This window comes from Cucumis sativus, chromosome 1, assembly GCF_000004075.3.
Source record: "Cucumis sativus cultivar 9930 chromosome 1, Cucumber_9930_V3, whole genome shotgun sequence".
NCBI classification, from domain to species: Eukaryota; Viridiplantae; Streptophyta; class Magnoliopsida; order Cucurbitales; family Cucurbitaceae; genus Cucumis; species Cucumis sativus.
Window position 1 is genome coordinate 2,609,534 of NC_026655.2, and position 12,670 is coordinate 2,622,203.

At 31.4% G+C, this 12,670-nt stretch overlaps 2 protein-coding genes across 2 annotated transcripts; both read right to left on the reverse strand.

The window, feature by feature from the left end:
* Nucleotides 1–214: 214 nt before the first annotated feature.
* Nucleotides 215–3,435, reverse strand: LOC101218125 (protein DETOXIFICATION 16). The gene is made up of 8 exons (XM_004137285.3): nucleotides 3,054–3,435; nucleotides 2,396–2,940; nucleotides 2,219–2,305; nucleotides 2,083–2,139; nucleotides 1,646–1,884; nucleotides 1,006–1,124; nucleotides 655–741; nucleotides 215–570 (listed from the first exon to the last, which is right to left on the reverse strand). The coding sequence occupies exons 1-8, from the start codon at nucleotides 3,348–3,350 to the stop codon at nucleotides 511–513; spliced, it is 1,491 nt and encodes a 496-aa protein (XP_004137333.3). The 5' UTR covers nucleotides 3,351–3,435; the 3' UTR covers nucleotides 215–510.
* A 1,339-nt stretch (nucleotides 3,436–4,774) lies between these two features.
* On the reverse strand, nucleotides 4,775–9,845 carry LOC101205241 (protein DETOXIFICATION 16). Its single transcript, XM_011650762.2, has 8 exons — nucleotides 9,295–9,845; nucleotides 8,156–8,700; nucleotides 7,968–8,054; nucleotides 7,836–7,892; nucleotides 7,405–7,643; nucleotides 5,768–5,886; nucleotides 5,254–5,340; nucleotides 4,775–5,169 (listed from the first exon to the last, which is right to left on the reverse strand). The coding sequence occupies exons 1-8, from the start codon at nucleotides 9,592–9,594 to the stop codon at nucleotides 5,110–5,112; spliced, it is 1,494 nt and encodes a 497-aa protein (XP_011649064.1). The 5' UTR covers nucleotides 9,595–9,845; the 3' UTR covers nucleotides 4,775–5,109.
* Nucleotides 9,846–12,670: the final 2,825 nt, after the last annotated feature.

The following is a 12,670-nucleotide window of genomic DNA, read 5'->3' on the forward strand; positions in this document are numbered from 1 at the left end:
TTTTTTTTTAAAATTTTTGTAATTTAGCTTTACGGACAAACTTCTTCATTTATAAAATGATACAACTTTATGTTACCGATCACTATCATTTATTTCAACAACCTTTTCCCAAGAAACAAACAGAAAACGAAGTGAATTAACAAGCTCAAAAGAGGCCTGAACAGTATAATAATCATCACCAATGTATATCCCTAAAGAGAAACAAGAACAAGACTCAAAAATTCAATATTTTTCTTCTTTTATATATATACTCTCCACCTTTATTTTGCAATGCTTATGTTTGAGATGTTCATTCAATATAGAGAGCAAAGAATAATACAAATGAAATATTGAATGATTTCTAAACACAATAATGGAAACTAAGATATCATTTATTTGTGTAAGAGCCCATGTTATTGATAAAAAATGAACCTTTCAAGCTTGGCTTACACAATTTATTGATTTTGAAAAGAAAGCAAGAGCTCAATCGTGTCAATCACAAAGCCCCTTCACCAAAAAATTACTGTAGTTTCATGAGACAACGTTACTTGGAATTGTTGTGTCGTATACTCGTTCTGTAGCTTTCTTTGCCTGAATAGCAGAAAATGAATGCATTAGAAACTTCAACAAGTTTAGGGAATAAAGCAAAGTTGAGATTTGAGTTATGAGTTGTACTTCTTGGTCCCAGTTGGTGCGGATGGTAATGATACCAAGAGAAGATGCTTGGACTATGAGTGCAGACATGATGCCAAACCACAGCCCCTATTAAGGATCATTTACAATAGGTCAGAAATTGGGTCTTGGAATGAAAGGGCATTGAACTAGAATGAAAATATGAATTGTCACATCATTTCATGTCTCAATTTTCATTTGAAATTTTTTAATTATTTATACTCCAAGGATAGTTATAAGATCATATAAAAGATGATAAGGGTAATATTACAAATTTTGAAAGAATAAAGTACTTATAAACGAAGGGTCAAGTTTCTGAGCATTTTGTATAATTTAGTCTAAGAATAAAAGTACCTGTCCACCGACGTGAAAAACAAAAGCAAGCAGAATTCCAAATGGAACTCCCGCGATATAATATGATCCAAGATTGACATATGCACCTATCTTTTGCCACCCGCACCCTCTAGCAATGCCTGCATTGAGTATATGCGAAAGACAAGTTAAGTAAAATGTGCTTGGTTACACCGCAAGGGTTAAAAAGCTTAATGCAGGCACCAAGTCAAGTTATAATATAGGGTAGACATGTAAACCCAAGTCTAATATTAACACAAAGAAGAGGTTTTAGTAATAAACATGACCAAGAGAGAGATTAAATTCATTTGGCTACATATCTATTTACCAATATATGCAGTAAAAAGTCTGATATCCTGACAATACTCAGTTAATTTTTTTATGATCCAAGTACTTGACACAAGTGGTACTTTTAATTTGTCTATGTTTTTATGGGAATGCACATCTTACTGCCTGAACAGAAAATGTCATCTAGACAACTTGGATGTAGCATGTGGAACAGATATCGATGGTAGAGACTAATCACAATCATTTAATTCCACCTCTACAAATTTCATTCCAAGGCTAGATGAAGTCAAATGAAATAAAACATATGAAGTGGAAAAAATATATATATAATTGTAGCATATGATAGAATGATAACCTGAAAGTACACATTGAAGACCTGAGAAAAATTCAGAAACTGCAACTATAGGAAGCATCTTTGCTAAATATTCAACCACTTCTTGTTCGTTGCTAAAAGCGTAGCCCCAAACATCACGTATAAGAATGAAGAAAGTTCCAACAACCACCCCATGAATAGTTACCATTGTCATTACTACGCACCCAGCTAGCTTCGCTGCTGCAGGATGGCCGGCTCCTAGTTCGTTTGAGACTCGCGTACTAAAAGAATGAAATACAAACAAAGAAATCTCAGTTACACTGGTCATCTATCCATTTTTTTTAACAAATGACAAATGCGAAGTTTTTAGTTTTCAAATTCAGGAGAGATAGAAGAACATGTGAAAGTGATCGTATATAAGTTCTTTGTAGAGAGTCAGGGACAATAGTGATTCTACTGAGAAGTTGTCTGAAATTTACCTTCCTACACCACTCATGCCAAATGAGATATTCCAAATTATTGCAGCTGTATTAAGGCTGGTAAAGAATATGTGTAAGTGAAGTTAGAGGTGGCTAGATATGAAGAAAAAAGAACTGATGTCTCTCTGTTATTTACCTTATTGAAAGTACTGATGTCTCTAATTTTGGATTTGGTAGAAGCCCAGATAAGAGAACGGTCAACTCAAATGACCACATTTCCAAGCTGTTGAGAGCATTTTGTTGAACATTATGTGACAAATTAATACATCTTCATGATGATGATAAAAAGGAGTAATAGTAAAAAGAGAATTACCAAACCATGCAAGCTGAAGGAATTGCGAGTCTAATATAAGTTGGGATGTTTTGAAAAGCCTTCACTGAAAAGCCTGTCCAAGACTTGGAACATGAAGAAGAGAACTTAACATAAAGCATAGTCATCAACACATTGAGCGAATAAGAGATGGAGCTAGCGATAGCCGCTCCTCGAATTCCGAGTCCTACTTTATATATAAAAATCCAACAAATGAGGATGTGAAGCAAAACTACGGTTGCAGAACACATCACCATTGGTAAAACAATGTTTTGGGTCTGTAAGAACCTGTTCAAACATTGAAGTAAACCATACGCAAAAAGAGTTGGAATCATGCATATGGCATATTTCCCAGCTTCAGCTGCAATTTCATGATCTTGGCCAAGTAATTTCAGAATCCCTCCTGTATTAGCCCAAATAACTGCAAGAGGGACGCTCACAAGTAAAAGAACAACCATAGCTCTCTGCATATGAATTCCCAGCATATGATACTGCTTTGCTCCATAAGATTGACCACAAAATGTATCCAAAGCACTAGCCATCCCCATCTATACATATATTCAAAATAACAAAAAGTGAATCATTTAAAATATCCCCGTGTAAATGAATATTGAGCAATACAACGAGTTTTTCACGAGAAACAAACAGAAACCCAACTCACCAATAAGCTGAAACCAGTGACTGTTGCGAAAGAAGTGGCCATAGAAGCACCAGAGAGAGGCAATTCGCCGAGATGACCAACGAACATGACGGAAATCATCTGCAAAGAATATTGTAATAGACTAACCAATATTAAAGGCCCAGCTAGCCATAACTGCCTCTTTAATTCCTCCGCTACTTGTTGCCTTCTACGAATTCTATCACTTGATCGTATCACCCCATTAGAAGAAACCAACCCATCTTCAGAAATGTGAAGAAGGGGCGAGTTCAATGACGAACCGGCACCTTTCTCCACCATTTCTCTGCTTGCGGAGAAGGACAAAGAAGGAGGCCGGAACGATACTTATAAACATGTGAACGAATGACAGAGGTGGAAATTTTGGTGACGCCTTTCTACATTATTATAATAATCATTGCCTTTTATGTATTCTTTCTAAAAAAATTGATTGGTTATTATTTAATTGTCGTTTTGTAAATATTTTCAATGTTAAAATCCAACTCTCCTCTTATAGTTCATAAGTTCATTAATATATTTATATCCATAAACCATCCTATATTTCTAAAATGCACAAAGTTTATAAAATTTGTTTAGATCAATAATTAACTTCACTCTAAAACTAAATTAGGAATATAATTATTAGCATTTCTATTATATTAATCTAAAACTAAGTTCGAGGATCCAATTTTAATCTAATCTGAATATTGTTGAAGACTTAATATTTAAATTTAAAAGTTTAAAAGTATAATTGCGACTATCGACTTTATCAGTGATTTTTTCAATTCGAAAGCACAAAACTAAAATTCGAAATTTAAAGTAAAAGATATGAAATGTAAAGCTTTTAGTAGATAATATTCATCTTAATCTTAGTTGACATTTTTAGCATTAATTTTTTTAAAAAATCTTTATTATTCTTTCCCTTTTTGTTTCTTCCATTCTCTCTTCACTTCTTTCACTTCTTCAACATTCTTACTCATTTTAGCAATGACAATTATTTATAAAAATATTGAAGAAAAAGATATGTACAATAAAAATAGAGTTGTAAAGATACCCTAAAGATCAAATTTTAAAGAAATGTTGATGGAAATTTCTCATAAAAAATTATAAAGTTCAAAATTCAACAAAAGAATATTTACATCAATCAATAAGTACTTTACACTTTTATTTATAGATTAGTAATAATGGAAAGGTTCATAAGTTGATAACCATAAAAAGTATATATATAAAGTTTTAAGTCAATTTTTAATATTTTAAAAACAACACATTAATTAATCGGTCTAAATGCAGACTTATAAAGTACTTAACGTTTTAAACATTTGCTGTAATATTCTTTTTTTCCTTTTACTTCTATTATTTTTTTAAAAAATAAATAAAAGTATTCTAACTTTTTTCTAAAAAATAAAATACTTTCATGGAAAAGTTAAAAAAATTGCAATTGATGACCATTTTATGAATAATAATTAAGGAGATAACAACATTTTAAAAAAATTGCAAATATAGCAAATCTATCACGGATAGACTTCGTATGATTTATTGATGATAGACCAATATTTGCAACATGATCTATCGGTGATAGATTTATATCATTGATAGAATTTGACAATTTTTGCTATATTTACAAACTTTTTAAAATGTTGTTATATACTTACTTATTTTGAATCTAATTGCTAAATTTGTAACTATCACGGATGATAATGATCTGACCAATATTTACCCTAAGGACATGACCTCCAAATTCTATACTTTTATTTCTCTAATTCTCCACCTTCACTTTTTAATACTTGTGGTACCTGCAATTTTTTACATATGTCCAATAGCACAACGTATACCACAATCGAAACATAAATTCTAGCTTTCTTTAAACTACGGAGAACTAAATTTGTCGTAATTTAATCTAGATTGAATGATTTTTAAACACGTGAAGATTGAGAAAACCCGATCTTCAAGTGAAAGAATCTTCAGCTATCCTTGAACAATAGTCAAGTTGGAAGAAGCTATCAACCTTGGCTTCCAAAAGTAGAACTCAAAAACAAAGCTCCTCCACCAAGTAACTCAAGTTTTATGAGACAACATTTGATGGAATTATTGCATCATAAACACGTTCTGTAGCTATCTTTGCCTGAATATGAACAAAATGAATGCATTAGAAGCATTAAAGTTAGGGAATAAGTCAAAGTTTAAAGTTTGAGTTATGGAATTGTACTTCTTGGTCCCAGTTGGTGCGGATGGTAATGGTAGCAAGAGAAAGGACTTGGACAATGAGTGCTAAAATGATGCCAAACCACAGCCCCTATTAAGAGTCATTTACAAAATAGAAAAAAGATTAGAGTAGAATTACGGTTGGTAAGAGTTGGGTTGGATTATAAAAATGGCTATCAGCTTTGTTGTTTGTGGATTCAGAAGTTGGAATATTATTGTTAAATCTATAAGTGTTTTAGAATTATCTTTGGAGTAGAGAAGTCCTCTGGAGTTCAAAACAGAAATTATGACTTAGAATGGAGATATGGATAGCCGAATCACTTTAGGTCACTCCCACACCATTTCAAGTTCTAATCTTCTTCTGAAATTTTGAAAGATTTCTACTCCTAGAGTGGTTAATGACGTTTATGAGAGGTCAAAGGGTAACATTACAAGTTTGAATGATGAGACAACGAGTGTTTAGTATAATTCAATTTAAGAATGAATGACATATGATCATCAGGGTTTTTTGTTTTTACCTTTCCACCAACGTGCAAAACAAAAGCAAGCAAAACTGCAGATGGAATTCCCACAATATAATATGATCCAAGATTGACATATGCACCAATCTTCTGCCAACCACAACCTCTAGCAATGCCTGCATTGTTTTTATGCACATATAAGTAGATATTATAAAATACTTATCATTTTAAGCAAGTAAATATGTGGATGGTTAGGCCATAAGGGTAGAAGAACAATCCTAGTGCAGACACCAATTCAAATCATAATAGATCTGTAGACATGTAATGCCAAGTCTAACATTTAACTATAAGCATAATCAGAGAGAGAGAGTGTTGATGAAAATTTATTTAGATAAAAACTATTATTATTTTATTCAAAGTTGGATTCTCAATTGCTTAGAAAGCAAAGTGAAGCTTCCCTTAAATACCCATACTTTGGGTTATGGGTTTGGTAGCCCAAGTTTTGGAGAGAGTGAGAAGATAGAAAAATGTGGCTTTGTCAATATCTCTATGCATGCACTCTTGTCCGTCCAAGATCAGACGAATAGATTTACTTTTTTTGTTAAAATTAAATTTGAGTTGTTTCTCATAATTACCTTTATGTTTTTGTTAATTAATTTTGTGTAGACGGTTGAACCATTTTTTGACTGTTGAATCATTAAGAAATGTTACCAGCTTTCCTGCTCCACTATATATATCTCACCTTGGTTCTCTTTTTGAGATCATCGAAGTGAATTAAAAAACTGTTCTATCTAATTTCGTTCTCTCCTATTCTATTTCATTCTATTTTGAAATCCGAGCAAGTATCATTAGAGTGTTGGTTTTTCATTCGGTTCTAGTGCAGCTCCGATCGACAAACATACCTGTTTTATTCTAGGGACGACAAGGCAATTCCAAAGCTGTTTGCACACCAAGAAGAGCCGCAAAATGTCTTAAACATACTACTAACGAATTTCTATTTTGCAGATTTATTCGTCTGACGTATAGCTCCATCGAAGTGCTACAATATGAGATTGTTGGAATTCTTTCCTTTTTTCTAGGTTTTTTCTTTGTTAGAATCCTAGAATAATTATGGAAAGATTATGGGAATGTATTCCTTATTTTCCTAAATCTTTTCCTTTTTTATTCCATTGTGTACTCTATTTATTCTCCCATGTACCTATTGTTTTATTCATTAGAAAATAACAACAACAAACAATCGTGGTTTTTCTCTCGGTACTCGGGTTTCCACGTAAATTGGTGTGAACTCGTTGTCTCTCTTTTCAATAGAGATTATTCATTTGACTGCATATCTATTGTAAAAGATGCACTAAAAAGTCAGTTATCCTGTGAAGACTTGCTGTACATTTTTGTTGATTTTTTATGACCAAAATTTGACAAAAGTGGTACTTGTTGTCTATGTGCTTGTGAGAATGTGAGAATGCACATCTTACTGCCTAACTAGAAAATGGCATCTAAACCTAAGTTGCCTACTTGTGACATGTAAGGTAAGTTTGTCTGACTAGTTGTGGAAAGGGGTTAATTATAAACTCTAATGTAAGTTTTTGGTTCAAGTTCTACTTCAATTTTCATTTCAAAGCTAGTTGGAGTCAAATGAAATGAAACATAATAAGAGAAGAAAAACATATAATTGTAGAATAAGATAAAATGAGAACCTGAAAGCACACATTGAAGTCCATCAAGAAAACTGGAAATTGCAACGATAGGAAGCATGTTTGCTAAATATTCCACCACTTCTGGTTCACTGCTATAAGCGTAGCCCCAAACATTACGTATAAGAACTAAGATAATTGCAAGCAGTAGTCCTTCAATAGTGGCCATTGACACAACTACACATCCAGCTAGCTTTGCTGCTGCAGAACGGCCAGCTCCTAGTTCGTTAGAGACTCGCGTGCTAACAAAATGAAACAGAATTAGTATATACATATCAGTTATATTTGTATATTTCCATTTTCGTCACATATGCAATGTTTTAGTTTCAAAACTGAGGGAGAGATGGAAGAAGAAGAAGAAATGAAAGTGGTCTTTTGTAAAGTTCTTGATTAAGACAATGGAGATTGTAATGAGAAATTTGTATGAAATTTACCTTCCAGCGCCACTCATACCAAATGGGATCATCCAAAAGATCGTCGCTGTATTAAGACTGGAAAAGAAAATGAGTCAGTGAAGCTAGAGGTGGCTAGGTAAGAAGAAACAAGAAGTGATTTCTGTTATTTACCTAATGGAAAGAACTGATGTCTCTAATTTTGGATTTGGTAAAAGTCCAGATAAAAGAACGATCAATTCAAATGACCACATTTCCAAGCTGTTGAGAACATTTTGTTGAACATTGTGAGACAAATCAAAACATCTTTATGATGATGATGATGATGATGATGAAAAAAATAATAGTAAAGCGAGAATTACCAAACCATGCAAGCTGAAGGAATTGCAAGTCTAAGGAAATTTGGGATGTTTTGAAAAGCCTGAACTGAAAAGCCAGTCCAAGACTTGGAACATGAAGAAGAATACTTAACATAAAGCATCAACATCAACACATTAATCCAATAAGAGATGGCATTGGCCATAGCCGCTCCACGAATCTCGAGTCCAATTTCGAAAATTAGAATCCAACATATGGGGATGTGAAGCAAAGCTGCTATTCCAGAACACATCACCATTGGAAAAACGACGTTTTGGGTTTGTAAGAATCTGTTCAGACATTGAAGTAAACCATATGCAAACAGGCTTGGAATCATGAAAATAGCATATTTCCCAGCTTCTGCTGAGATTTCAGCATCTTGGCCAAGAAATTTCAGAATTTCTCCTGTGTTAGCCCAAATAACTGCAAGAGGGATGCTCACAATTGAAAGAACAAACATCGCTCGCTGCATATGAATTCCCAGCATATGAAACTGCTTTGCTCCATAAGATTGGCCACAAAATGTATCCAGAGCACTAGCCATCCCCATCTATACAAATATTCAAATTAAAGACAATTTTAAGTAACATGGATGATTTCTAATTCAACTCAAAGTCAACCAATCTAAATTTGCTAGATAATATTCAAACTAAGACGATTATAAGTAAGAAAACTCTTTGAGAATATGATTAAAGTCCCATATTGATCAGATAAAGAAATGAACATTAGCCATATGAGGGAGATCAACTATGAATCTATTGGTATGAAGCGTTTTGGTAAAACCCAAAACTAGATCAACAGGGTTTATAGGAAAACTAGTTTTGAGATCAAAAAGTGCATCATTCTAAATAAATCCATTATTGCATATTCATCAACACAATGAATCTTTCTGGAGAAGCAAACAGAAACCCAACTCAATAATAAGCTGAAACAAGTTATTAAATCAAAATGCATCATTCTTTAGAAACCCATTAATGAAAATTCATCAAGAAAATGAGGTTTTTTTTTTTTTTTTTTTTTTCAAGAAACAAACAGAAACCCAACTCACCAATAAGCTGAAACTAGTTATGAAATACAAAATGGCATCATTCTCAATAAACCCATTATGAGTTTTTCTGGAAAAACAAAAAGAAACCTAACTCACCAACAAGCTAAAACCAGTGACGGTTGCAAAAGAAGTCGCCATAGAAGCACCAGAGAGAGACAACTCGCCGAGATGGCCCACAAACATGACGGAAATCATCTGCAAACAATATTGTAAAAGACTGACCAATATCAAAGGCCCAGCTAGCCATAGCTGCTTCTTTATTTCTTCCCCAACTTGTTGCCTTCTATGGTTGATATCATTGACTCGTCTCTCCCTCTCGCCATTAGAGGAAGTCAACCCATCTTCAGAAATGTGAAGAAGGGGCGAGTTCAATGAGGAGTTGGTATCTTTCTCCATGATTTCTTCTGCTTATGGAGAAGGATAGAGGCTCAAGGATAAGAGAGCTACACCCCGGGCGCTTATTAAACAAGTTAAAACTAGAAAGAAGGAAGCGGTGGAAAATTTGGAAATGCCTTCTTTGATGAATGGTTGTTATTTTAATCGTTTTTGTATCCTACAGTTTTACTAAAAGATTCAGATATTCAAACTTCGTTGATATAAAGTTTAAACAAACACCACCGATTTTTTTCATCATGTAGTGTTCACAAACAAAGAGTCCTCCCCTTAATTACAGGTTCGTTTGAAAGTTAGGTCCATTGATTAGAGAAAAGTGGGGTAAGATCAAAAAGAGAGTAGGGGGAGAGAAATTTGACTAGCCGAAATTGCACTAACATGGTTTCCTTGTTTTTTCTCTATGTTAGATCACACGTTTCTAACGATCCAAAAAAAACAAATGAGCTGTGTATTTGCAATTTGCATCCACCAAAAATTGCTTTAAAAATTAAATCACATTAAATTATATTATTACAAAGGAAAAAAACAAACTCACACCACGTTTACAATCAATGATTTAATAAGCTAATGCTCATTTGCTCAATTGACTTTTAACATGTATTTGTTAATTAATTCACTTTCTCATTCTTTTAAACAACAAACTTGTTTTTAAGATTATGAAAGAAACTCAAATACGCATTTTATATGATTTTTCTTTTTAAAATTATAGACTTTATAAAACGAAGAATTGAATTAGATGAAAAAAAAAAAATAGCTTATAATACATTTTTTTCACTAGTAATTAATGGTAATCAGCTAGTAATTTACTGTTTTTGCAGTTTAAAAAATATAGGTAACATGGATTCAATTAACTAAATTTTTTTTTACTATTTTTACAAACTTCCATTATAAAAAATACTTCATAATAAATTTTCTATTTTGAAAAAGAAAAATACTTTTTGTAGCTTGCATTTTTAAAAATAGTAAAATATTTACGCAAAATTTTGGATTCTATCCATAATAAAAATTAATAGACTTCTATCCCGAACTATCAAGTTTACTAATAAAAGCATATTAATGATTATGAATGTTTATTAGTGATGGAATAGAAAAATTTTAGTATATGTCGTAAATATTTTATTAAATTTATCTGATTTGTTTCGAAAGAAAATAGTATAATTTTGGAATTGACCCTACAAAGATCGCACTAATAAATGATGCTGGTTGCCATCAATAGTTCACAAGGACGTTTTTGTCATTTCCTCACCCTTTTTCTTGGACTATATGAATGAGTAATGAAATTTATAAATAGTGTTTGAGACTTGATGAATAAAGTAGGAAGAAACTTCTCACTTTATTCTTTTGTCCTTGGAATTTTCTAATTAAGGATAGTTTGGATGATTTTATACAAATCAATATAAACATATAATCATAACTACTCATTATATAAATATATAAATAAAATCAATTGTTTTTGTATGCTCTAATGCATAATGTTCAAATTTTAATACTTCAATCAATAGTTGATTTCAATCTTAATTACAATACAAAGTTAAATTTGTAACCTACCAAAAACTGTAAATTCATCCTAAAAGTAATTTATTATGACCAATTTATAATTTATTGAATTAGATAAAAAAAATATTATAAAGGAGAATCGTAAAAAATGGAAAGTTTCATAAAATATTTTTTAAAATATAGTCAAACTTCATATTTTATCAATAATAGATACTAATATGATTCTACCAGTGATATTGATAGACAATGATAGAAATTTATCAGTTTTTATCACTGATATAATCCAAAATTTTGCTATATTTTATAAATGTTTTAATTTATTTTACAAAATTTTAATTGAAAATTAGGGAGAAAATAGAAGTTAAAAAAAATGAAGTGAATTGTTATGGATAACAAAAGTATTGAAACTTCACTATATAAAGTAATTGAGCATATAATTACCACGAAAGTACTTATCTACCAGACTCCTAACTCTATATAACTTGCTCTTCAACGTTTCAACTAAGGCTTCTCCTAAGTTTGAGCTCTTTCACTTCCACAATATTTATCTTTAAGCTTTGTATGAGATGCTCTTAATACAATACGTTCAGTTTTCCCTAAGAGTGAGATCCAATCCTGTAACATGCATTCGTTATATTTAAATTCCCCTAAATACAATATCAATATCAATATCAGACTCCTCCTAAGTTCTAATATTTGGCTATCGAACCAAAAGTCTCCGCGACAAACTAGTATACGAATTTTTTATATAACTTTATTTTGTGAACTCCATGAACTGTAAAGCTTTTAGTCGATAAAATATTCATCATAATCTTAGTTGATTTTATTACCATTAATCTTTATTCCCCTCATTCATAGATTCATAGGTTTGAGGTAGTGATAATTGTTTGTAAAATTCATTTTTTTGGTAGAAAAATTCGAACCAAAAGCTTTTGATAGTATTAATACATTCAATTGAGTTATATGTTCGTTTTAGTAATGACAGAAAAAGATGTACAATGAAAATAAAATTACTAATAATATTTAAAATGTCGATATGATGAGAAAAACACCCTAACGATCAAGGAATTTCTAATAAAAACTGTAAAAATCAAAATTCAACAAAAGAATATTTCAATCAATGAATAAGAATTTTACACTTTTATTTATAGATTAATGACGTATCATTGTGTTTCACGTGATATAATGTAAATGTCCAAAAGTTGATAAGGAATAATAAAAAGAAAATTTTTAGAAGTTTTAATTCATTTTTTAAGATTTTAAATTAATACTATTTTAAAAATAACAAAATAAATTAAAATATTTACGAGTTATAATAAAATTTTAAATTCTATCAGTGTTTTCTATTAGTGTAGTGTATCCACTATCGGTTAATAGAACTTCAGTTTTAAATATTGTAGAAAATTTATTATTTTTGAGATTTTTTTTTTGTACATTAATGTCAAATTTAATGAGAAGTTATATTCTCTTTCCATATTCAAATCTCAAAATTATATGGGTGGAAATTACAAAATTTATTGCTCCTCATTCCCATACCTACGTGAAATTAATCATATTGATATGAAAGGATTGAACCAATTAA

Bases quoted from the DNA above. Each gene is read 5' to 3' on its own strand.
- LOC101218125 (XM_004137285.3), bottom strand. From the start codon at position 3,350: ATGGTGGAGAAAGGTGCCGGTTCGTCATTGAACTCGCCCCTTCTTCAC. The intron at 1,885-2,082 runs GTAAATTTCAGA...TCATTCTTTTAG, and splicing joins GGCATGAGTGGTGTAGGAAG to TACGCGAGTCTCAAACGAAC. The intron at 571-654 runs GTACAACTCATA...TCTGCTATTCAG, and splicing joins GCACCAACTGGGACCAAGAA to GCAAAGAAAGCTACAGAACG.
- LOC101205241 (XM_011650762.2), bottom strand. From the start codon at position 9,594: ATGGAGAAAGATACCAACTCCTCATTGAACTCGCCCCTTCTTCACATT. The intron at 5,341-5,767 runs GTAAAAACAAAA...GACTCTTAATAG, and splicing joins TTTTGCACGTTGGTGGAAAG to GGGCTGTGGTTTGGCATCAT. The intron at 5,170-5,253 runs GTACAATTCCAT...GTTCATATTCAG, and splicing joins GCACCAACTGGGACCAAGAA to GCAAAGATAGCTACAGAACG.